The sequence below is a fragment of the Patiria miniata genome, unplaced genomic scaffold, assembly GCF_015706575.1.
Source record: "Patiria miniata isolate m_02_andy unplaced genomic scaffold, ASM1570657v1 HiC_scaffold_7, whole genome shotgun sequence".
Lineage (NCBI taxonomy): Eukaryota > Metazoa > Echinodermata > Asteroidea > Valvatida > Asterinidae > Patiria > Patiria miniata.
Genome location: NW_024037074.1, coordinates 42,059,386 through 42,087,073, shown reverse-complemented (window position 1 = coordinate 42,087,073; position 27,688 = coordinate 42,059,386). Strand labels below are relative to the sequence as shown.

At 38.8% G+C, this 27,688-nt stretch overlaps 1 protein-coding gene across 2 annotated transcripts; it reads right to left on the bottom strand.

Moving 5' to 3' along the window:
• Positions 1-331: 331 nt before the first annotated feature.
• LOC119744937 (N-acetylgalactosaminyltransferase 7-like) lies at positions 332-26,592 on the bottom strand. 2 transcript variants are annotated; one of them, XM_038221157.1, is made up of 10 exons: positions 26,128-26,592; positions 21,659-21,957; positions 19,767-19,933; positions 15,216-15,429; positions 8,822-8,995; positions 8,305-8,422; positions 7,159-7,281; positions 3,024-3,242; positions 1,562-1,780; positions 332-719 (listed from the first exon to the last, which is right to left on the bottom strand). In XM_038221157.1, the coding sequence occupies exons 1-10, from the start codon at positions 26,296-26,298 to the stop codon at positions 576-578; spliced, it is 1,848 nt and encodes a 615-aa protein (XP_038077085.1). In that variant the 5' UTR covers positions 26,299-26,592; the 3' UTR covers positions 332-575. The 2 variants fall into 2 exon arrangements, with proteins under 2 accessions (XP_038077085.1, XP_038077086.1); XM_038221158.1 differs by lacking the exon at positions 7,159-7,281 and adding an exon at positions 7,358-7,480 and having other exon boundaries at positions 576-719; positions 26,128-26,298.
• Between the last annotated feature and the right edge of the window lie 1,096 nt (positions 26,593-27,688).

Sequence of the window (27,688 nt, the reverse complement as noted above, 5' to 3'; positions counted from 1 at the left end):
AAAATCTACTTTTAGTCAGAAAGAAATCGTCGTCTGAACTATCCATTTTGACGTAAGGAGCCTATACACACAAAATGACTTGGTTGTACGGATGTGTGGCGATGCACATGCTAAACACGCCAGGAAAAAAATGTTGCAACCTGACGCCACTTCCGCGCTTGTGTACAAAGTCTATGGAGAGTCATTTCAAGCATTTCCTAACAAAATTGGAAACATTTCTCAGTCCCAGATTCATGTCTTATCATCATTTTTGCAACAAATGACCTTCATTGAGATGATATATGAAGAAAAAGTGCCGTCAGGTTGCAACATTCTTTCCAATACTTCTGTTGACGCAATGGTTTAAGTCGAAGAATACACTCGCAAGTGTGGATTCTTAATTTACGAATTAACTTGTCGCTTCGCGCCTCGTGAATTCTTAAATTACGAATCCACACTTTCTCGTGCATTCTCCTTAACTTAAACAGGCTCTTCTCAATATAATACCTAAACTTGTACTCATACTGCGTCTGTTCTGTCACGTCTTCAGCAGACAAGCGAGTTGATGGAATTTCAGACTGCGATAAGACAGAATCTCAGTGATGTTTGAGGCCCTTGGAGGAGATTTCCCACCGCTGTGTCCTCCTCGATGGGTCGCACGTTGTCATAAAAAGCTCTTTACTAGTTGCCCTGTGATCTAGACACAAATTTTGGTCTGTGATATAAACTGCTTGAGTATCCTGACAGAATAGGAAAAAAGTAGAAAGGAGAGGAAAAAAGAGATAAAATACATACATGTAAGCATTTATTAATACAATCCTTATTGGGCTTTCAAAAATTAGCACGCATGCTAAAAAATCCCAATCTATATTCAATTATATAATTGCACTGACCAGATTTGTTTTTAATAACAGATCATATAATCAGGTTTTGGGCAATTTTCACATAGATAAAAACACTTCAGACAGCTGTATCAAAGATACATGTTAATTGCCTGCTTCTTGTGACTGACTTGTGACTGACTTGTGTTCAACTTGTGACTAACTTATGATCAACTTGCGACTGACTTGCGATCAAGTTGTGACTGACTTGTGATAAGCTTGTGACTGACTTGTGATAACCTTGTTACTGACTTGTGATCAACTTGTGACTGACTTGTGATCAAGTTGTGACTGACTTGTGTTCAACCTGTGACGGACTTGTGATCAACTTGTGATCAAGTTGTGACTGACTTGTGTTCAACCTGTGACGGACTTGTGACGGACTTGTGATCAACTTGTGATCAACTTGTGATCAAGTTGTGACTGACTTGTGTTCAACCTGTGACGGACTTGTGACTGACTTGTGATCAACTTGTGACTGACTTGTGTTCAACTTGTGACTGACTTGTGATCAACACGTGACTGACTTGTGACTGACTTGTGATCAACTTGTGACTGACTTGTGTTCAACTTGTGACTGACTTGTGATCAACACGTGACTGACTTGTGACTGACTTGTGATCAACTTGTGACTGACTTGTGATCAACTCGTGACTGACTTGTGATTGATATAATTACAAAGAATGGAAAGCATTACGTACTGTATTATAAGCCCAATTGTACTTGGTTGTATCGCACCGTCGTAACCTGATATCTGAGGAGGCTTTGTAGGCACACTGGTCGTGAATACGGAACTGTCCATCTTCCGTCATTCTAAAGAGTTGGTTCCCACCGGCTCCATGGCAGTACGACATGCCTATCTTGCCACCATCCTTCTGGCCCATGGAGTCTACGCATAGACGGGCACTAGCTGTTTTAACCTGCATAGAACAAGTTTTTGAGGGGGAGTTTTCAAACAAATCACATGAGAGGCAGCCATAACTTGGTTTCTTGCTTGCTGGCGACAATACTTGTTGATAACTTGACGAGTGGCCATAAGCCATCTTGCCATGACCTTGAAATACAACATGGACACAGTTCAAAGGCAAAAGTGGCATTGAATAACTTAGTAGAAGCAAAATTGAATATATGTGAGACTGTAAAACAAATCAAAGCTGAAAATAATGCTTCTGTTTTAGCCTCTGAAGAAGAACTTGCTAAGTTCGCAACGTCAGGCCACATTAATTTTAAGATTCTGAAAATAATGCGACGACTTGTATCGGACGATTTTGTTTTTCCCCCTCAAGCTCATTGGTCAAGTGGTTGAGACATCTGCACTAGAAAGCAAGAGGTCATGGTTTCGAGTCCCACCCAAGCAAGTGTGTGATGTTTTTCTCGCAAGCTCTCAAAAGCACTGTGTATACAGGGATGTAAGTCTCTACGACATTTTGCAGAAAATGTGAGCGATACAAAATAGTGTATGGGTCGATCTATAAATTCAGGTCTCCAAAGTGTAAAAGTTTTCCTGTCCCTGTTACCTTGATTCTTTGTAATTTTCCCTTCAATTATCATTAAGAATGACGTCAAATAAGTTGGAGAACGACTGCATTAAGGAGTACATGTGAATTATACAATCCTAGATGTCAGATGTAACTGGGACAGGAAAAAAAGTGGACCCCAAATTTATAGAATGACCCTCAGTGAAAAGTGCACTTCTTTGAGCAATTAAATTTTCCATATTTTTCCAGACAACTGAGGCCACTGGTGCTGTGGTGTCATTTCAGGAAGACATTGTTCAGTTGAGGGGTTTTCTGTGCACCCAAAATTTGCTCATTAACAACATTTGTGAGAAGGGGTTGCTCATTGGCTTACTACCTTGTACACAACAACAAATCACCAAAGAAAAGAAGATTTATGACGGCAAAATATTCAAAATTCTAGCAACTTTTTGTGCTGAAATAGCTGCAACATTGAGGTTCCTGCCTGGAATGACATCACAGTTTTGCTCATGAATATGGAAATTCGCATCAGCATAAAAATCAAAAAGGCACCAAAATACACTTGAAAATGGCAAAATGAAAATTGAAAATAAGGTTAAATGGACACAAAGGTGAATGTTCAAGGAGAGAATTTAAAAAAATGACATTGTATGAGCCCTTTGAGGTCCCACAAGGACCAACCTACCTCTCCCCAATGCGTATTAGCGGACGGCAGGGGATACTTGTCCACGATGTCCGGTGCGATCTCAGACATATACCAGGAGAAGGACCGGCATTTCATCTTACGCCGGAACGCCAGCTGCTTCTCCAGATCACCCGCCGAGACCAACATGGCTTCTGGCTTACTGCGGTAGAAATACTCCTTGTAGTCGTCAAACCAGACTTCTACGACTCGCTTCAGATTCTGGATGGAGAGGCATCAAGTCAGAAAATACAGTAGAATGCAATTTTGGAGGGGGAAAACGTATATTATTTCAGAAATCCACAGAGAATGTTATTGAAGTTTGTTGTAATTTTGCAGAGGTTGTCTTTCTACTGTAAAGTAATTGCTGGAAATTTATTATGCACTGTTTCAGTTCTATCAAATTAATTCAGTGCTCGGAGAGTTAACCGCTACCTGATGCCCATAGTACCCAGCCTACAAGATGTTGTTCCGTAGAATACGCAACGTAGGACCGCAGGATCATTTGCAGGTTCTTCAATTATTATTATTTTTTTTGGAAGCAAACAATATTGTGCATAACAACTACCATGCTGGGTGGCTACTATACATTATGAGAAAACAGAGAAAAGATACGCACAATTCCTTGAGTCTCGTAACTGGATTCCGTTGCTAATGCATGTATTAGAGTTTTTTAGAGACTTTTTAAAACCACCATCAATTATTGTTTTCTTCCAAATGATACCATTTGAGGCTGAATAAGTTCTCAGGGTATTTGGCACTATCCATTTCCTAGTTATTGCCAATGTTCCACGTGCCTTTAAATTAATGACGTCGATAGTGTAACATTTATCCCAAATTCAATTTGGCTTTGGAACTTTGTGTGTGATGCAAACACAATGAGATTTTCAACAAATCTAAAAAAAAAATATAAATCAAAACTTTCCTCAGCAATATTTTGTTTCCAATCCGTTTGTTTTTTACTCTCAACCCACGTCTTCCCGAAGTTAATAATTACATTAGACGATCTGGGAGGACAGTTTTCTGGCATAGGATATTATATATCGATAGGAAAATCCGACAAATCAGGAATAAGTTTGTGAGCTTTTTAGACACTTTAAAAAGAAGATCATGTTTTAAAGTACAGCGTGTCTCAAACAATGTAGCAGTCAAACAACATTTTTCTGAGGAAACTAACTTTTGGGGGGGGGGGGGGTAAAAAATTACCATGAGATGATACAGTGTTTCATTACCCTTGACAGGATTTTTGTTGTGTGTGATTTGGACCTTTTGTTTAAAAGTTACGGCAAAGCTTGTAAAGACTGTCAAAATCTGGTATCTAACGGCATCTAACAAAAAGCATTCACACACCTTCTTGGTATGTGAATGCCTTTCATTAGATACCAGATAATCTGAAAAGTGGCCCAACTTGGAATTCAAGTCCTTTCATTAATTAGCTGTATCTCTGGACTGGGGTGTCCAAATGAGACGGGATAAAGACCATTGTGCAGAGTATTTACTACACCTTCAGACTCTACAGATAAGTTTTGCAAAAAGAGAGTGCTGGTATTTTAATATTTATGAATTGACAGCTAAAATTTTATTGACACACGCTGTATAGAAAGAAAATGGCTTTAAATGAAACCCGAGCTACATGTGCACAGACAGGCAGAGAAATGTGTCGACTATTGACTAGTGCAGAAATAACCACCATGGGAAGCCATGTGATATTGACGTTAATTAAATCAGACAAGATGGGGATGGTATTGAATGTCAATGAAAGGTCTGGTACCTGTACCCGTGTAGAGTCTGGATGAATACCAATAGCCCATGTGTATGAATTGGTCAGGATGCTCAGTGGGGGTGTATAATGTGCATGAATGTTGAAAATATTGACTGGCAATGAGGGCACTAATGAAGAGCTACATGTATGCACCCAAAGGGATTTCAAGTGACCACAAAGAGGAATAAGGTCCTCTTGTGGTCACTTGGAAATTGTCTTGATCAGCATCAAGATGAAATATAGAAAGCTGAAATATAGAAAGCTGCCATTTTTCACTGTACTCAAGAGATGGACCTAATGCCATAACATTAATTTAGTATGTGGGCAATTCCACGCAAAAGTGGACAAGGCTGAACAGTGAAAACTTTATGAAATCTTCCAAAATACAAGCCAGATCACAACCTCCGATGCGGTATAAAATAAAAGGGGCAACAAGACCTTTCATATGAGTGATGTGGTAGTAAGATGGAATATGGTTAACTGTATATTGTTTTGTAGAAAGAAAAAAAACAGTTTTGAGAGTTAAATTAAGGATTTTAGATAATGTTGGCACCTTGTTATTTACATGGCACGCACAAGTTTTATTGTGAGTGTTTGTTTTTAAGGCAGAGAGAAAGGTTCATGTTTTATGAGAAAAGAGTTTCATTATGTTGCAGTTCATCAAACTCATACTTTATGCTGTGTTAGAAACCATGAAGAGGAAGTAACGTGAGTGACGTAATGCGAGTGACGGTAATCTAATGTTCCTTGCATCTAAATACACACTGATTTGATTCAAAACAGGTTTTTATATCTAGCTACGTGGGTTGAATAAAAGGTACATGTATAACAATGCATAGAGCTATATTAAATTACTAGAGCGCTAACTCGCCATTCTGCGCGCGGAGACGCTTTGAAGCCGTCCTGGGCGCAGACATTTTGAATTCATGTGCGTATTTGTAGAACACAATGAAATTAGATGGATTGAATTTTGAAAGTGTACTCTACATGCAACGCGCAAGTAGAACACATGCAAACAACTTAAGTGCGTCATTGACGATTCAAAAAACGTGACAGCAAAAAGCATCTGCAGCGAATACGCGCACGGGTTGCACTGTTTGCGTAGAGCAAAATGAAACTCTCATTTGCTGATCGTGCGTTTCGGTTTTGGGCGTATTGGCTTCGATAACGCACCGGTATGGAATACAAACGCAAATATGCAAATAGCCATACAAAAGCCGTACAAAATTTCTAGGTCTCCATAGGTTTGTGCACAAACATGGATGGGCCCAGCAGGCATTACTTTGTACACAAAGTTAGCGCTCTAGTAATTTAATATAGCTCTATGTAACAATGTTACTTCTGCATTGCAGACTACAGTTTGAGGAGACTTTAACTACGAAATTGCACAAAAATTTTCCTTTTTTTTGTCATGTGAGTGATGACCAACAAAAACTCATGTGGGGCCGGTTGAATGATTCTTTCCGTTTTTGAGTACACCCGACCCCAAGGTTGTTGTATGGCTGTTTGATTCAGCTTGATCAAATACTTATGAAGCAGTGAGAGGTCAAAGTAGCGTCATGACATATAAATGTAATGTGAGGGATGGTGAAGGCGCACCTATTGTATAGATGTACACACCGCAGCTCTATGGTATGTAACAATTCTTGCATGTTCTACCACTAATTAGACACAATTCAGTTAAAGGTACAGTCCATCATTTGTAACTTGTGCATTTTGTTCGTTTGAAGCAACAAACGAGGTCCAAATCTTGAGAAGGGTGATAAACAACTAACCTGACAAAGTTCAGCTCAGCTTCAGCTGTATATTTCGAGAAAAAAAAAACATTCTAGGATCTCTATTTCAAATAAAAAATTACTCAATCATGTTTTGAATTGGGCCTGAATTAAGCGTCCGAGACAGCGTGGGTGTAGCTATGCGATGTCGCGCACTAAACCGACGAATTATAGTAACCGCGTTTCAACACTTGCGCTTACTTCGCCGAATAAAAAAACAAACTTCTAACGGAAATTGCATTCTTTCGTAGATTTCTTCAAAATGACAGCATGCCAGAAAGAATATCTTCACAGGGAATTTAGTCCCCTTACTATCTTTCACCCAAGAATGTTTTCCAACAACAATTACGTCAGTTTCTTTTTGGATAGCTGCAAATGATGGACTGTAGCTTTTTAAGTCAATGACATTTAGCCTACAAGACCTACACATCAGCTTACTACACTACACCACACCACCACCATTTCATTCACTATAAGCTACATGTGTGTAAAAATTAGCTCTGTGAAAAGTATTGGTTTTAGGATGAAAACAGAGTGAATGGTGTGTTACGACGAAAGATAGAGCTCCATGTATCCACCACAATACATGTAGATGTCTTACCCTCTCGCTTATCATCATCATGCTACCGTTTGGTGCCGAGTACGGTACCTTACCGTGAATTCTGTACACGTGACCAACGCGCGAGCAGGGCACCCACAAAAGTGAGCCCCCGCACATCCACAACTGTAGCAACACAGAGCAAAATAAAAACAAATCTGATTAAAGATTTTTTGGGGGGAGGTTTCATGCTTCATCTTACCCTTTCGCTTAACATCATCATGCTCCCATTAGGAGAGGAGTATGGTACCCTGCCAAGGATTCTATAGACATGGCCCACCCTGGAGCAAGGGACCCAGATGAGAGAACCACCACACATCCATATCTGGAGGACAGGAATCACACTGACAAGATGAAGGTATGGGGGGAACGACACAATATCAAAGGAACAAACTATGTGACGTATGACCTTTTGCAACTTGTTTTTCACTAACCTGGAGTGCTTACACTTACGCAAACGCTGCGAACAATGCTGACGTTTGCCATGGATGGCAACGTGTGCGCAGTGGGACCGACTTGTTTGCCACCAACTTTGCTGAACGTTAGCAATAAAGGCTAACTGTTTTCCCGAGTCATTCACTATGTTTTCCAAGATGGCCGACTCACACATCAAAAATATATTAGAAATTCATATAATGACTGGCGAAATTTCACTTCAAGTCGCAATTAGTTAACAAAGATTTGATTAGCTGCTAGCTACACAATGACACTTATAGTACTGGACACTGCCATTTTTTGCTGCATAGTCATGATAGTATACAAATATTGACTGCTTCAAGTGGTGTAGTAAAACTAGCCTCCCTTGGTGATCCATGAAGTATTTTATTTGGCCCGAGGTGAAGCCGAGGGAAAATAGAATGCTCCATGGATCACCGAGGGAGGCTAGTTTTACTACACCAAGAGATAAAGCAGTCAATATTTGTTTTATAACACCTCTCCCACAGATTCTGCTTGATTTTAAGCGATTACTGATTAATTAAATATAAATTAATACAATATAACGTCGTGTGCCCGGCAGAAGGTTTTACAATTACCCCGGTATAACTTTGGGTAGCTAATTACGAGGAAGTTCACACAAAAACTATGACTGAAGTGGAGCTCAGTAAAAATGACTTCTGTTTGACAGCACCCACTGTACAAGTACAGTACCTTGAAGGAGAGTTCGAAGTTTTCACCTCCCCAGATCTCCAGTCCATCATCGTAGGTTCCGAGCTCAAAGAAAAACTCCCGTCCCATCGCAAACAGGCCTCCCGCCATTGCAGGGGACCTTACAAATCAAGAAAAAGATATGTACAAAATTTGACGACTTGTTGAGCATTTATTTATTTATTTATTTCTTATTTTAACTGGGTAGCCAATTCAGTGGAATCCCCTGGTCTCCCATGGGGCCCAGTAAAGAGAAGACAATGTGAAGACATTACAGTTTTAGATGTGGGAGGAAAAGCCCAGAAGAGTATTCTGAGGAAAACCCACGGAATCAGGCAGGGACTGAAAACCCAATCCACATATTGGCCCAGGCGGGAATCGAACCCGGGTCACAGTGGTGGAAGGCGAGGAAAGTACCGCTACGCCAACCTGACTCCCCAAGGATTATCAAGTACAAACAAAAAAGTTGTAAATACGGTACCACTGATTTATATGCCTCAATTTCGTGTCTAAGATTTACCTGTAGGGCTCTGTCTCATACTTTCTCCGTTTTCGCTCAAACTCCGGGAGGGGGAAGTGTTTCCAGTACAGGCTCCAGTCAAACCCGCCTCTGTCCTGATCCCCAGTGCCTTGTGGGTACACCTTGTAGTTCTGATTGTCAATCACGTCAATGACAGGGCACACTGCTGTTGTCCTGTAAAACAAATGGGGGGAAAAGACCTTTAAATGACCATGCTGTGTCCACTGAACATGCTGAAACTACCAATATTTTATCAAAGCAGCACTTTCTCACAGCTGTTTTATCATCTACTGGGTTTTGGATTTCGATCTGCTGATGAACTGGAAACCTTGGATATCTCGTAGTAAGAGTTAGCGTAGTTATAGCCCAGGTTGGACTCCTCCGTTGTGTACACGCAACGGAGTCCAGGGTGTGAACTTCTGCTGCTACAGCAAAAAAAATTACGATTTGTTTTTTTCATATTGTTATCTGATGGAGGAAGCTGAAATTTCGATTGCATATTCATTGTGTCCAGAATAAAGATGCTCGGTTTAGAAAAAGTAAATATATCTGTGGGCAATGTGTTAACAGAAAATAAATTGCAGATCCACGCTTTCGTTGTAAACATTTTCAGTACTAACTTCCCGTGTGAAAACTTACATATGTACGCGTATTGTGCAACACAGTTGCTACATGTGGGGTGTGCATGCCCACGTGTAAGTCTTCACACAGAAAGTTCGTACTGAAAATGTTTACGAAGAAAGCGTGGATCTGCAATTTATTTTCTGTATTACAATGTAAACACGTTGCCCATGGACACACGAAATATTTCCTTTTTCTAAACCGAGCATCTTTGTAATTCTGGAAACAATGCATGTAAAGGAATTTTCAGCTACCTCCATCAGGTAAAAATATGAAGAAAAAAAATTGTTGTATTTTTTTTCGCTATGGCACCAAATTTCATACATGTACCCTGGACGTCAGTGGTAATGTAATTAATACTTAGTCAAACCTGGGCTAGGGTAGTTAAAACATTTGTTGCAGCAAATTCATCATTATTTTGTTTCTACGTAGCAGTCAGCGCTGCTACAAGTAATCATTTTTGTCTGAAGTAGAACGGTATTTCTTTTTTATTATGGTACACTAAAGCAATTTTCTTTATGTTGCACATGTACATGTACATGTATGAATAAATAAAGAATTAGAGAGTATACATGTAATGACATCATCATCATCTGCGAAATAGTAATTACTGCAGCCCGGCAACACTCATCATTCATTGCTCAAGGTTATAATTGGCTCAAACAAAAGGGCCGTAAAACCTTTCATCATCAAATACCACTTACAACTCATTATCAATAATTGAACCCATTAGTCCCTGCACAGCCATAAAGCACCCCGCCTGTTCCTCCTTATACAATGTACTGCCCTAAACCACTCAACCCTTGATGATTTTATGTATTCATTAAGGAGTAAATGCAGTGTAGTACAATGTAATACAAAAGCTGAAGGGTTAATAATGATGCAATTTCTACCTTTCTTCAATTTGTGCATGAACCGAGTGCGCAAGTGCAAAAAACCAACTACCTGAATCGTTGCACCACCTTTTTCAATTTAATAGATCCATAGATGATTATAATACTAGGTCCTCATCCAAATTGCATATACCTCAAGTCAGAACAACTCTTTCTCAACACACCATTTCTTTCTCTGGACCAAAAAACTGGAATTACCTTGCACCATCTATAACTAATTGCCCTTCAAGTAATACATTCAAATATAAACTAAACACATTCCTACTCAGAGTGCCTGATTCATTATAACGTTAAGTTGATTTAGCCGTTATTGAAATATTGTTTAGTGTTGTGTCTACTTTGTTTAACTGTTACATATTTAACATTTGTTATTATTTCTAAATTCTATAATTAGTGTTGTTTGTCTTGTTTTGTGAATTGTATTGTTGGGCACACCCACCACCAGCTTCGGCTCCACAGAATATAGGCTACATACATGTATACCCGAAAAAATGACGGAAATGTCTTCGAGCATTCCACAACCTTTTTAAATGTACATTAAATTAACAGCAATAAGACTTCCTACATGTACAAAAATGTACATGCAGCTTGTCGTCGTCTCTCTTTTTCTTCTTCTTTTTTCACTTTTTTTTTTTTTTTTGCTTTTCTAGGGGGAGCCTTCTTGCCCCTCCCCCTCCTGACGACACCCATGGTAATACTACTGACCTATTGCCGTTTGTGAGTTGGCCACGCCCCTTAGACAACCCAATGGAATTTTTGTACACTAAGTTTTGTTGGTCTACGATGATGCACGATCCGCGTCAATTGTATATCATATAATTGGACAATATATCACAAGCTGTGTTGGCCCATTGTGTAGGCCAAATGCATGAAACGACCCCCAGTGAATAGTCATTCTGAATCAATTGAATACCATTTGGGACCGGCTCTGGGACCGGCTTTACTAGACTTGCCCTGTCTTGTTTAATCTTTTACACGACAGACATATGTAATCTATACATGGAGATCTAACCATTTATATGTGTTTGGTACCGGTATACTGCCATCATCAAAACCTCAACTCATCAAAACACGCCTCATATACAGAGTGAGTCAAAAAAAGCGGAACCCAAACCCCAAAAATTATATTCCATATTTAAAAAAATATGTAGCACCAAAAATAATAATGGCTGGAAAGCCAATTTCATAAGCTACTTTTGGATGAAACAATTACTGAAATTGGTCAATCCGTTCAAAAATATTTAAACACAATGACCCTAAAACCTGTCTCGTCCAAAAAAAAGCGATTTCAACAATCGTCGTCACAATTGTCTTCAATCATCACCAGCGATGAAATCTTAGTTTAAACGTTATCAATATGCAACAAAGTCCTTTTGAAGGCCCGTCTTTTAAAAAAAGTTGCCTAACCAGGGTTGTTAATTAAATTATTGTGTGCTACAGTTAGTGACAGTTGTTGAAACAAGTATTCTGTGTCATTTTCTTTGTTGTTCCAAACAGTCAAAACACCCAATAAATTGCTTTTTTGGACGAGGCAGGTTTTAGGGTCATTGCGTTTAAATGGTGATATTCTTTGAACTGATTATACAATTTCAGTAATGTTTTGATCTAAAAGTAGCTTTTGAAATTGGCTTTCCAGTCATTATTATTGTTGGTGCTATACATTTTTTTTTTAAATGAAATATATTTTGGGGGTTTGGGTTCCACTTTTTTTGACTCACCCTGTACATGTAGTACGTATGCTGATTGATCCATATTCTCCCTTACCGGTATCTAATTTGTTCACGGTACACAGGGTCTTCACTTTCCAGCGGCAAACCCATGCATTGTCAATACCAATAACCACGAGCGCAATCAGCAGTTCACCTCAGACAGCTTCACAGACCGACACCCTCGATCACTTGCCAGGAGAGCTCCGTGGCAAATGTTAAATGGCGCAGAACACAGAAATAATAAATAACCCCGGGCCGAGACGATTATTTTCCTTTTGCAGTCAGGCGGTATTGCAATGTACCTGCCTGGCTCCTAGATATTAAAGAATTCCCTGAGTATTTAGGTAAGCATACAAGATGTGCCCCTAGATATTTGTCTTGGATGTTTTGATCTGGGCTGTGCATGTACGACAAAAAAGTCACCGGTTTCACGAAGGGACGGGCATGTCAATTTGAAAGAGAAACATGTTTGAGATCATCGCAAGAGTGCAAAATGTACCATAATGCGTAGATGCATATGATTCTCCCTGCCCCCACATGTAGACCCCCACATGATTCTTAGAGAGCTTAGTTTTCTAGTGAGCCCAATAATAATAATTGAAACTGTGGTTAATTTGATAAAAGTACCAGCAAAGATGCGCCTCTCTTCTTGAAAGGAAAAATTCCAGTTGACCATCTTTTGTGTTTTGCCATAGGAAAGAGGCGTGCATGTTTACGCTCACGTCTGAAAATGTATAAAATGCCCCCGTCTAGTGATGAAAATGGAAATCTCACATTCTACATGTACTTCCACGCCTTTTTTTGTTATTTTGTGCACAGCATGTTAGCATCTCTTCGTGAAAAGGCAAAATGCAATTACGGAGATGTCGGCTCCTTACAACAGTAACGTTATTAAGACATAACATGTACGTGTACGCCAGTTTTGCATCAGAAAGCAAGTCAGAATTGTTGAAGTGCGATGTTTTCAAGCCAAAAACCTACAAAAATCTAAATAGAAAAAAATTACACTTTTGACATGCCCGTCCTTCAAGAGGGTGACGAAGAGTGCAATTCTGGTGTATTCCAGTGTTATCCCGACACTTACTTACTCACACGTACAATGTACATGTATGATAGGGAAATGAGGACTAACAGAAAACTGAAGGCTTGCATAGTAGTCAGATTGTACCTTTTTTACAATTTTTAAATTAGTAGAGAAAGAGAATACTTTGAAGAAAAAAAAACTATTCTTAACTTATTCCCCTGAAGTTGTAGTTCTAACTAATTACACTTAAAAGGGAATATACATCATTTGGTTTTGCTGTAATTTTCAGAAATGGATGGAATTGGGGGGTTGGAAATATATAGCAAATATAGTCATGATAGTTACACTGACTTTTTAGAGGTTTTGGGTTCGAAAATGCTATAAAAACCAAGAAAAACAATCATTTTCCTGTAGTCTGGTTCCCTGACTCCATTTAAGAAGAAACAGAGCAGTTTACATACATTGGGGAATTGTAAGGTCAGGGAACCAGTCTAGCTGGCTAATACCCCTTCATAGGTGTGTAATCGATTGCAAACAAGTGCGATGGTCAATTGGGGCCAGTATTTGAAAAAAAGCCAGTGTTTTCCAACGCTGGTCGGCCGACCAGCATTGGAAATTGATACAAAAATACCACTTTTCTTGAAAATGACAGTATACCAGGTGCCATGATTTTACAGGATGCTTTACACTGTCATTCACTAACAGTCCAGCAAGGTATTTCAAAATGATTTGGTAGTTTTATTTTTTGATGTTTGCAAATGTTGTATTTTCCCTTTAACTGTCTTCCAAAATGCTTATAAGCACTTGTGAGTCAATTCTGTAAAAGAAGTGCACCGGTAAACCAAGCACATAAACATAAACCCTATCAATCCAACAACAAATATTAGTTTCAATTTAACCCTGGAAATAGCTCCATGATCTAGCATTACCTTATTCGAAAGATTTCTAATCCATCCCACCAAGTGACAATTGATATGTCAAGCTACTTTAAACTGCTTGATCATACCCCTCACCTAATCACACAATCAACAGGGTTCGAAATTAGCGGTAGCCCGCTAGCCAAATGCTAGTCAAAGCAGCGGCGGGCTAGTCAATTATTCCTTAAGTAGCCCAGCTGGCGAGTCAAAAAAATTATTGAGATACGGCAAAGATGAGCGGACAGGAAGAAATAAATCATGAAATTCAGAAAGAAAACCTCATCAATTTGTGTCTAACTTTATCAACTGTTTTGAAATGTTAAATCATTAGATCTGTTTAATAAAAACACTAGCAAAATTGCCTCATAATTGAGCCTGAAAATACGTCATTTTGTATTTGAGCTAAAAAAAAATGCGGGCTAGTGAAAATGCCTGTGGGCTAGTTAAGGGTCTGTTTCAGTAGCCCAGCGGGCTAGTGAACAAAAAAGTTAAGGTCGAACCCTGCAATCAACCGTTTATCTTACACATCATCGGGGCTGTGGTACCCATTTCTAGATCCATACCAGCTACGTACATGTAGCTGAGCCCAACAAGTGTGGTGGTCAAGTGTTTAAGAATCTGCACAAGTACCCAGTACTAACTATCTACATGTAGGATAGAATTTCACGTCAGGGAGATGAATTGCGAGAAAAAACTACAAAGCTTACTCGGGTTGGACTCGAACCCACACCCTCCTGCTTACTAGTGCAGACGTCACAAGTACATAATGTAATGTACAAAGGAAGTTGTTGCCTCTGATCCAACCCAAGCGGCCTTGAATAGACCATTATCATGCTGCGGCCATCGTGACATTTTCCCATTCAAATCAACGTAACCAAAGCGAGGCTGGAAGGAAAAATAGTCTGGTTCCTTTTTGCACAAAAAACATTATCATTCAGTACTATTATTGGATACAGGGAACACGACTAAAATGGTGGCAGCATGATAAAAGTCTATTACAGGGCTTATAAAATAGAACTCATGAAGGGCAAAGCAAACTTAAACATAGATTCCCCCACCCCCCCCCCCAGCCAAAAAGAAAACAAATTAAAATCCACCATGCAAGTACTGTAAACAAGAGATGACATGGATTTTATCATCCCAATTCCATTCAACACCTTTCTCCTCCTTTCACCAGCCACCTATCCTCTCCCCCCCCCCCCCCCCTTACTGATCCTAATTCCTCCTCACCTATTGACAGCGATAGGTGCGAGCAGCGGCGGCAGCCAATTAATGCCAACCTCACAGTGTGCGTCCAACCACAGCAGAACGTCCCCTGTGGCCGCCTTAGCTCCGATGATGCGCGTCCTGATCAGACCTTCCCGACGCTTGTTGTGGATGACTTTGACTTTACCCTTGAACTGCGGAGACGTCGCATAGTCATCCAGTTTCCTTTTTAAATGCTCTGAATATTAAAAAAAAAGATGAATTCCCAAATGTTGGATGTTTAAAATGGGTTGCTAGGTGATGATGTTAAGGATTTGTCATGGATATGGGAGCTGTGGTGTATTGAGTCAGCAAAGAACTCAATTATTCAATATATTTTGTCTGTGCTCTTCAACAAATTGGAATTTTTTTCAGATGATTTTCAAAATACAAGATTTTTTTTTCCTCACTAACTTTCAATTTGTATGTTCTATTTCAACGGAAAATACTACTTTTTTCTATTTTTATATTTTAACCTTCTGAAAATATAGTCCGCTTTAATTCAAAATCTGGAAAGTAACTACTCTTTAAACAAACGTAGGTGGAAGATTTTTTGTTCTGATGTCTCATTCAAAAGTGAATAACTTATGAATTGCTAGAAAAGTAGCAATTTTACAAATATAATCTATTTTACGGGGTGAAACGTGAAAATAGCACAGGAAGAGAAACTTTGAATGAATTTGGGTTTTTTCTATTTAGGGGACTTTTAGTCTGTGTTGCTATTATGCCTCTTACAAGATCTGTACAAAGTTGGTCTGAACTACCATCAGGCTGCAAATATTTCAAATTTGAAAATATAATAACGGAACAGAGTGTTTGGTTTGGTGTGTCATTTAAAAGTGAATAACTCTTGTATCGGAAAAATAGCCACTTCAAAAAAATTTGGAGCAAGACTCATGATAACAAGTACATGTACCAAGTGGTACAACCCACGACGGTTCCACGAACCGTACAACCGCGAATTTTGCCATGCAATAGGGCGTGACCTAATAATGACCAAATTTGATGCATGCGCATCAGTGTCACAAAGCTGCAGGTATTCCATAGAAACTCACTGGCAAAGCTGTGATACACGCGTGGCATGGAACAGTATCATACACCCTGAGTAAACTGTCCAGCAACCAACCAACCCACCCATCCACCCACACAAGTGTGCATTTGCGTGCAATCGGGGACCCCCTATTGTCCCTCTTTTGTTTGTACTCTGACTTTTTAGGAAGACCTCTCATATGTTTTGTACACAAATCGAAATTGGGGACCTCTCAGGAATCGGGGACCCTATTGTCCTCTATTGTTCAATGTCCCCTATTGAATGCAGAAACAAACTCATCAACCCACAAACCAACCAACATAAGCAGCTCAAGCCCACAGCGTGTTTCACACCGCAGTGGGAAAAATGGGTGGACAGTATCCCCAAACAAACGAACCTACATGTACATGTACATGTTGACAGTATCGCATCACGGACAAGAAACTGTTAATAAAATGCAGCATTGTGTTCATTTCAGCCATGACGTTCTTCATTCAGTTCTTCATGGACAGCATTCATTTAAATTTAGGCGAGTGGAATAGAACATCAAATTATCAATCCAAAAGTCTAGAGTCTATATGGCAATGCTGTACAATGTACATTAAGATTTGCAATATTGTGTATATTATGACATTATTTCAGCCACCCCACCCCGCCAAAACTCCCCTTGAATGTACCAGTATCATTATTAGCATGAGGAAAATCTTGAATTTTACAAGATAATACTTTCGAACACATCCATGTCTGATTAATTCAGTGCACTTATGGGGAAGTGCATTTAGGCATGCAGGCTGTCACGAAAAAGAGTGGTTGATTGAAACATTGGCATGCATGACAAACCGGCGTGATCAATCTCGCTGAGGATTTTAGGAGGACCCGCAAAGTTCAGGCTTTTCCCTGGGAAAAAAAAAACAGCACGCAGCAATAACTGATAGCTTCACTAGGGACGGCTGTCATTTGCTTCTGGCTAAGCTTTCACAATCCTAGTACAGATTTCAATTGAAATGCCTGACGACGCTAAGCCTAATTTCCTGTATACAGCATACGAGTTGACCTCAAAAACAGGCGAGATGTTATGAGGCTTCCGGGCACATCGTACATGTTTGTATATGAGCTACAACATGTGCAATGTCCTTTATTTGTTTTACATGTATTTTGTGTCCTGACTGGGCTTATTTGGTTAAGGGTAAGAAATAAGTTCGGTGACAAAAAATACAAAGCATTACAATTGACAAATTTTGAAATATTGCCAACTGACACAGTGACTGATGACCATAATAAAATGCAACATGTTGAGCTCAACTCCATGTCAATGGATCATGCACAATACTATTAGGTGAAGCCAAACACAGAAAAGTCCAGTGGTTTCCACTAAATAAAATAATAAATAAACAAATAATCAGTGAACAGAAAAGTCAGCGTTCAGTACCAAGATGTTCACATAAAAAAGTGGACATGAACTGGTGAGACTTGCACGTTCTACTCTGCTTATCCACTTCTCTGTCAAAATCCAATGGATGTTTTGATCAATTAATTAATTAATTGGGCAAATGAAAGATCCACGAAATAATCAAAAGGGGATTTGAGGGTCGCTGAGGGCTTGAGAGCAATGTAGGGTCTATGGCATGTGTTTGTAATGTATTTGCCTAAAAGGCAGCCCTTAAAATACCAATTTTGTTTCTACATGTACATGTATATAAACATTTATACATGTAGGTAAAACCTCAGGAATTTCAGATTTCAAAAGGGATTTTTTTTAAATCCTGACATCAGGAACAATCCTGAGGAAAAAAAACTTTTGAAATCAGGGGGAAATCCTGATAAAGAAATTCTGAAATCAGAAAAAAAACACCTGAGAGAAAAATCCTGAAATCGGGAAAAATCCTGAGAGAAAAAAATTGGGGAAAAGTCCTGACAAAAAAATCCCAGAAAACAAGAAAATTCCTGAAAAAAATCCTAAAATCAGGAAAATTCCTGAGAAATTTCACCCCTATGTTCATTAATACAATCTTTCCAACTAAGTTTTGACCCAATTAAGAAGTAGCGCAATTGTTTACAAAAATTCAAACAAAAGAGTAAATTTTGGAAATAAGTATCCATTTAATCTCATCAGCAGTATTAGATTGAATTGATAGAATAGAGTCACAGCCAAATACAGCAGCAACATTAACATTTCAATTATAATTATGTCCAACAGTCAAACACTACAAACCATATTTTCAGAATTATTCAAGCATTATAACGAATTTTGAAGTGGACATTTTTTTTTCATTAATTTGGTGGGAAAATTGTAAATGCTCTACTGTAACAGGTGTTTTTTATTACCACATTATGGCCGTATGAGGGTTTTATCAATAAGTGCATACTTCACTTCAGATCAACTGAAAAAAATCTATACCTCTAAAGCCATCAAGGTTTGAGCCACCTTTTTTCAATGTCCTATTAAAATTTGATCAAGGCAATTATATTTTTGTTGTTTTAAGTTTCCAATTTCGGAAATTTTGTCTTTTCTCTCATACATGTCAAACTGGCAATTTAATGGCAGTCCTGGTGCAGCTTCTTAACTATTAACAAACATGTTGTCTTACGATATCAAGTAATAAAAAAATTGTTCATTCGCCTAAAGAATAAGTTTTCAAAGTATTTGCGACCATCACACCACAAAATTGGAAAAAAATTATAAAGGTTTGGAAAGCACTCTCTGTGGAGGTCGGTTTATACTGTACATCACGCAAAAGTGAAATTTTAGGTAAGACTTGAGCAAATTTTATGATGTCATAAACTGAAGTTTTATTGTGATGCTTGCCATAAACATTACAAATTGGCTTCACACTGAAACTGGCTTGAAGGATGAATCGGCCAGTACTGTTTACAATGTAGGTACAATGTATGTAAGAGGTACTGTCAGTCAGCAAATAAGCAATTGGGCTGATGATCAGCAATTGGGTAAATGATCAGTGATAGAGCTAATGATCAGCAATCGGGCCAATGATTAGCAATTGGGCTGAAAGTCAGCAATTGGGCTGGCAATCAGCGTTTGGGCTGATGATCAGTGACTGAGCTGATGATCAACAATTTGGCCAATGGTCAGCGATTGGGCTGAAAGTCAGCAATTGGGCTGGCAATCAGCGTTTGGGCTGATGATCAGTGACTGAGCTGATGATCAACAATTGGGCCAATGGTCAGCGATTGGGCTGAAAGTCAGCAATTGGGCTGGCAATCAGCGTTTAAGCTGATGATCAGTGATTGGGCTGATGATCAGCAATAGGGCCACTGATCAGCAATTGGGCTGATAGTTATCAAATGGGCTGACGGTGGGCAATTTGGTTGATGATCAGCATTGGGTTGACCATCAGCAAGTGGGCCACTGATCAGCAACTTGGCTGATAATCAGCGACTGTGGATGATGATCAGCAGTTGGGCTGATGATCAGCGATTGGGTGGACGATCAGCAGTTGGGCTGATGCTACGGGCCCTGCCATGATTTAAAGGGGTCTTCTCCTCACCTTTAGTGCTGAAATCGTCCACCATGATGATCTCATGCAGTAGTTCTGGGGGTGATCTGTTCATGACGCTGTGTACAGTCCTCAGTAGCGTAGACCAGCCTTCATTGTGAAAGACTATGATGACACTGGTGGTAGGCAACTTCTCCGGGTAGTGCCAGTATTTGCATCTGAACAAGTCATTTGAAATCATGGTTCTCAAAAATAGATACATTCCCTTAATACAAAGTGGAGGATTGGAAAGTTTGCCTTTCTAATCCTTACATGTATACATGTAGTTGTGAAACACGCTATACATTCAGCTGACGGGAATTGTAATTTGCAACATCACAGACATTACATGTACATATGAGAGTTTTTTAATGTACTTTGGGAGCTCGGTGAATAAACCTGAAAATATATCTTTCAACTCTTAAATACATCCATCATCTACATGTAGTAGGCCTAATGGTCAAGGAGATTATACACTACAAGTTTTGAATCATTTCTCTGAATCATTGATATCGTAAATAACGTCTCTGTCACAGACATTGCTAGTTTCTGCAGACATCGTCCTGCACTTGTTTGAATTTTGCATTTCATTTTTTTGTAAGTTGGTCGGCAGAGCGGTCTTGTCACGCTTCTTTTCGAAGCCTATAAACAGCGCAGCAAATGCAGAATGATAAGAGAATTCACACATTTAGTACTGTTAACTATTATGCAAAAAATGTTTTTAAAAAAATGTATCTACATGTACCATTTAATCTCAACCTTATTTTTCCTGACAACCGTTAGAAAAGGTTTAAAGCAAAAAAAATTACCCAATCTCCCACCCTTTATTTTGCCAACTAAATATGAAAAAAAAAATTGGCCTCATCATCAATGTGAATAAAACACTGGAGTAATAGTTTCTTCATCACTATACTGATGATTTCATCAATTACTGAACTGTGACTCAGGTAAAAATAATCAGCCTCCAAAATAGAAAACGGGCAAACAAAAATGATGCCCAACAAGTTTATTTTTCCACTTCAAAGCCAATAGACAAGGGCATGTTCAACGTATGTATAATTTACACAATCCTCCATGCCCTACATGTATTTCCAAATTTACGTGCATTTAATGAAGGTGGCTGGCAGGTGTAGAAAAGCAATCAAACCTCAGGTGTGCATGTACTATAAACCACCATAGGGTGTTTGGAAATATTAAATGAACGTGGAATCCACTAGTAACTCTGGACGCGCAAACGTGCGACGAAGCCGAAAATCTAATAAGACAGATTTTTTCAAGTTCATTATTTAATCAATTTGCCAAGAGGTTGCATGTACTGAAGCTGGTGGAGATTACCGGCTGGGCCACCGTTTTGCTTTATATTTGCTCCTGCACAGAAAAAAATATTGCTCTTAAACATTGAAAAATTAAATATGGTTTTTGCAAAGTGCTGATGCTTCATTGATAACCAGCTTACATGTATTCTAATGTTCGTGATGGGCCGAATGACCAATGCACTATCAGTGAAATGTCATTCACACAGAGCATCTCAGTGTATTACAGGTCAAGCAGATGATGTACAGGGAAAAAACACATTCACTTCAGGCACGTCAGGTTGTTTTGTTATTCAGGAAAGAAATCTAACCATTACCTGTTTTCTTAGAGCTTGAAGCTCATCAAACTATCATGTTGGATGTACAATGAAGCCTAAAGAGAATTGATGTGAAAAAAATTTCGAACTCTAAAACACAGGTTGCAAGAATGTCACAATGTCTTCATACAGCGATATGAAGATGAATTTCAAACATGAACTTCAGACATACATGTGTAAGTGTTCCTCATTTCAAATGCCAAATGTATACTGTACATGTATGTACAGTCTACAGTGTACATAAGATTCATGCAGTTGACTTGGAATGACTTACTGTGAATTCCTGAGATCTGGTATATTCCTGTCCAGGGATATCTTATCACTCACGAACTGGTTGAAGCCATATTCCTTGATACTCCTCTCAATCGCTTCTTGCTCCTTTGGCCCGGTTCGGACCGGTATCCCGTTTTCCCCGGGACCAGTCTTACGAGATGCCTGTTCTGGCTCATAGTTTCCTAGGGATGATTTCAGCGAAGCTCCCTGCTGAACGGAGCCAAAGTTATGGGCTGCCTTGTGTATGGGAGGCCGGTCGATGCCAACCCCTTGCACATCAAGGGCCAAATCGGCAATTTTCTATGGACGACAAGAATAAACAGCAATAACATGAATTTCAACACTCAGATGACTTTTCAATAAAATATACTGCAATTGAAAAGATTGTTAAATTCCAATCTCTTGATTTAACACAGGTTCAATCCCAAACAGAGACTATGTACATGCAGGAACAACTGATACACTGTATGTGTCCCGACAGGTACATATACATTGTACATGTACGTACATTGTACGGCTAATGAGGGCTCGGCGTAGGTTTACAGTGTTTTTGTGGGTAGTGTGGATCATGAAACCGGGTACCTGATTGAGAAAACACGGGTGTCCGTGTACCCGCCACCCCCAAATTCAAATCTCAGAAGTTGCTGTTCAGATTGTTCATAAAGGTCTGTACGATAATACTACATGTACCACTATGTACCATGTTGGTGCGTCAATATTATACAGCAAGATACAAGTGTGTACAGTGAGCTTTATATACAAAACTGCAACTTTCGCAAGCGTCATAAATGTGAAATTATATGTTTTGTTTTCCCATGAGGCATGCTTTTCATTTGAAATTTGCCACAAATGGCATCAAAACCTTTCTTTTTTTATTGTCTGAGAAGTTACTAAGTAATACATAAATGTATGTAAAGTTGGTTATCTAGATGGGTACTCGATTCGATAATCTGGAATCGCTTCCTGACATCCACGGTCGGGTTCTCAGGTACCCGGGATCCGATGCACAGCCCTAGCTCAGTAACTACACTTTTTTGACAATGATGGTGAACAAATTGATGCATGTGAATGGAGCACTGAGCACACAATTATATTCCAACTAAAAAGTAAAATGCCATTTGCACTGTACAATCATACATGTACCTCTTGCCAATATTTGAGGAAAGGATTTGGAACACACCCAAGCAGGACATACAGTGAAAACTGGTGCTAATGATAAAGTGTCTGCAACTATTGCATACTTTGCATGTATTTGTAACCTCATGATCATCGCTCTATGACATATAAATTTGAAAGGGCTTCAAGTCCCATGCGAAGTAATAACTAGTGGCTGGGATGTATGCATCTTCTTCAACCATCAACCCTGCAAAATCCTCCAGAGCCTCGTGATGGAGTTGGAAGAATCTGGGAGGATCAGGGTTTAAGAAACATTTCATCACTCATTCTCACATTCTAATCCTAATTTGGAAAAAAAAGTCGAATTCACACATCTCGAGTACACTTTGCTTCCAATTTTTTGTGACGTTAAACCACTATTCAAGGCCCATGCTGTCGTCAACACAAAAATTGCAATGGTACGATTTTTGCCCATTCATCATGTTCATGTCAGCACCTCTTGGTACCGTATTTTGATTAAGAATCAATTTGGGAAAGAATTTACTTCGCAAAATTTACTGAAAATACATACATGCACACGCATACACTTATCATTGAACATGCTTTCTGATAAATAGACTTTGACTGTTCAAAGCACAATTGTCAGTTCTCACAAATTACACGCATGTCAACAAATCTGGCTACTCCAGGACATAAAATGAATTTAAACCTGAAGTACTCATCATAGCCAGTGCTGCAGTATCAGCAGCTGCACATTTATTTAATTATCTCCCCAGATACCCCTGCCTTATTGATTTTGAAGATAGGTGTATGCACAATGAACACATGTGTTCTTTGCAAGGAAATGAGGAAATATACGCAACAGATAAATTTACGTGGCTTTTAGTGCATGCTGGCTTAAATATTGTAGTCAGTTCAATGTTCAAGTTTAAAAAAATAACCTGTGTCATGGAGGCTTCCTGAATGTTTTCCACAACTACATTGGATATGAGTACTGGATATTCATGAGTACAAACACAAAAGAATTTCAGCTGATATTTTCTGCGAAATAAGTGTAACTAATATGGATGTTTCTCATGTATTCAATTTGAAAAGAAAAGTGTGGCAGTGTGATATTGCAAAAAAAGAAAAAAAAATATTCAACAATTGGTGGCACCGATAATAATTTTTGAGTTGACAATGACAGATACATCAATTTTGACCCATTTGTGTTTTCACCTCTTTGGATGTATACATTTTTCCAGTACATTAACAATTTTTGACCAACTCTCAAAACAAATTAATTAAGACTTCATCAATTGTAGGGTTTTGTTCTTCTTTTCTCTTTTTCATTTTTGTGTCTTTTTCTTTACCTTTTTTTTCAGTAAATTTGCCAGATCCACCACCGCAAACATCAGTAGAGTTGAAAGATTACACACATTTTGCATTGTCTTAAAAACAGGGATATTAAGACAAATGCTGTGAAAACATTGGGGAAGAATTCCACACATGGACATCACTAAAAAATTTCCCTGCAGTGACCTTCATGTATCAGCCATCAGAAAGCGATAACACCTCCTAAAAAGTCAACTTTGGCAGGGAAAATATTGAGGCATTTACTGAGAAAACACTTGGAATATTTCATACCAGTCTCATAGGGTTTGTGCACAGGGTGTCAAGTGATGTCCAGGTATGGAACTCTTTCCAAATTTGTGATGTTGCAAAATGAATAAATTTGCAATGACTTAGAAGAAAGTTGTCCAACAGTTGTAACAGAAATCCATGATGAATCAGATATTTGCAATGTCAAAAAATGTGCATCTTAAATGCCACCATACATGCCATAAAAATCAGAATTGCCAAATTTTGAACGGAACACATCATCAGCCTGAAAAAAGAACATCCCTTTCCATCCAAAGCATTATTCAAAAACTCCACTGATATCTGAGATTGCATACATACATGACATACATCTGGTAGTTTTTCGGCTGTTTTGGGATGAAGTCTGACGATTTTGTTAACTTGTGTTATGAGCAATTTCATGTTTCAATTAGGCATCATTTGTCCTAAGATCCTTATGACCTTATCCCAAATCATTTAAACATTCAAATATTAAAAAATAAAACTGCTGTTTCTATTTTTACAGTAGCGAACCATGAGTGAATAACCAAATGATTCTCAATCCTTTCTGTACCTCCCCTTGATAAAATCCTCAAGAGCCATGATAAATCAGAAGAGACGATGCAAAGAAGAAGTAGATCTTAATAAAACACAATAAAACTTTTTAAACGATGAAAATGTTTTGTAAACTAAAATAATTCTCCTCATGGAGGATTGAACATGTGTGACCTGTAACAGTAGCCACTTGGCACTTTGTTTTGATTAGAAAATTTCAAAACTAAACACAATGACTATCGTTGTGGCAGTCAACCTTCTGGTTCTCTGACCCGACATTAGACAATATTCAACGTCAGGATCTCTGGCTCTTGGAACCAGACTATCAACCGAGGGTTTTCAGATTATATTTCCCTTTAAAAAATCTTCAAAGCCAAGAATAACGAAGAAAAAATGAAATCTATTTCAATAAAAAAGTAGGATTTGAATTTTGATTGAAAACATAAAAGTAAGGCAGTGGATATTTTGCCGGAGACGGCAAACCTTTAGTAAACGTTAGTTTGCCGGATATGCACTGAACATGCGCAGTTACTGTTTTTTTGTACTTTCATAACATTTTCCGGTGACAAATTTTAGTCTGGCCAATATTATCGTTGTCACCTTGTATTCACAAGATGGGATTCAGACCATTTTATAATTTCGGACTTCATTTCCCTTTTAAAAAAAATCCTCCAGAGCCACAAATCTGAAGAAAAAAAATGTAATACTCTGCAATAAAATGTTTGAGACATGTTAAAATAATAAAAGAAGAATATTCTGATTTATTTGGGGATGGGAAAAAAAAATTTAAAAAGGTGGCGGGGATCGGAATCGAACCCGAGACATCCCGCTTACTACTACTAGAGCCTTTGATTAACCACTACACCAAACATGCCAAATGTGCTACACAATTTTTGATGGGAATTTAATACATCTTATAATTCAGCCCTATCTTAAAGAGTACAGCGCCCTCTGTTGATATGGATTGCCGCCGGCAAACCTTTAGTAAACGTTAGTTTGCCGTCATTACCTCCGGCAAAATATCCACTATCTAAAACTAAAAGTAAATAAACCTGTTATTTGTTAGTAATACTTGTTATTGTTAAAATGTTAAGAACAAAAACAATTCTGCAACTCTAGTAATTATTCACAAAATGTTCAGTATTCTTTATGATAACAAAATGTTGACATTTTTCTCCTATCCAAATGTCCGCAACATACCATTCTGTTTCCGCCGCCGCCGCCACCGCCACCGTCCGGGTCCGGCTGTTTATTCGCATCCTCTCCGCTTCCCGACATCTCACCGGCCATCAAGAAAGTTTTCACCATGAAAACAATCACCACCGTCACACTGACCACCAGTATACATTTTTTAGTTTTGAATCGAGCCATTTTTAGTTAGTAGTACTTTCACGGATCGCGAACGAATCTCATCTCACTCTCAGTTCGGTGGGAGAACTGAGCGGGGGCTAGTTGACACGTTGTGCCCCACTTTCACTGATCGATATTTCACTGTATTTTTTACACTGATTGTTTACATCAGCTGACTGACTGAACATAAAATGCAAAACACCAATGACAAATCTAGAAGGGATTCAGGGAACTATACTACTGTAAAAGCAAAGAAAGCCGAGTCTAAACCGGGCAATTTTGGCTACGACTTTCACGGGTTTTTTTGCCATTGAGACACGATGTTGTAAGCCATAGCCTTTTAATATAAAATTGACGGTTTTTAAATTCAACAGAGGGCGCTAGATAAAAATTTACTTTACTCATACCGTGCAACCGTGCCTGGGGTTTTCTTATTTCAGAACAAAATCTGCCTGCTCAATTTAGACAAGCCGGGTTTTTTGAGATTCCAATTATCATTCAAGTGTATTCAGTTTCAAAAGATAAAAGATTCGAAATTGGACAGTTCGTTATTGTTTTATAGAGAACATCTGCAGCAATGAAACTAGGCCTAGTACAAATTGTGGGAGAAAACAGCCCCCTCCTTCTCCCCCCCCCCCCCCCCCCTGAAAAAAATTCCTCCCCTAATACAAATGAAACCCCCAATTTCGAATTACCTAAAGGAAAACACCTGAACTACATATCCTCTTATATTTTATTCACATGTATGTCAGACAACTATTAAAACTTTCATCATGAGAGGTAAAATTCCAATTGTTTTGTAAAGGCCCCCCCCCCCCCGCAATAATATGAAACGGGGGTTCCAAAAACCTGTTAAAGTTTTCCCTTAATAACATGGTGCTAGCTGTCCAATTAATGCTTTCATAGGATCCCACACCCCATTACATAACTTATTCATTCTTGCAAAACATTCTTCTTCACTGCAAAATCAGTTGTAATTTGTTGACCATACCCAGTGCTAGGCTTCCCAAATCCAAGGGTAGGGTTGTGTACTTCTAGGGGGACATCTGGGGTTGCATCAATTTTTCAAGGGGGGGGGGGCACTGAAGACGAGTCTACCCGATGTTCCCCAATACCTATTTTCCCCAAAATCCTTAGGGTTAGGGGTTAGGGTTAGATGGTTAGGGTTGGGGAACATAGCCAAGGTATTGGGGAACATGGATACTGGGCAACATAGGTATATGCATCCCTAAGAGCGTCAACCGATATTTTGTTTTTGGTACTTGGTACTTGGTTGGTGGTCCTCCTTTCTGTAATTGATTAGTACAACTTTGGCCAACTTAAAGACAAAGAACCAAGCCTACAAAAATCTGGTTTGCATTCAAGTGCTAGCCTTTTATTTATAATAAGGTTGCCAATTGTTTCTGCAACA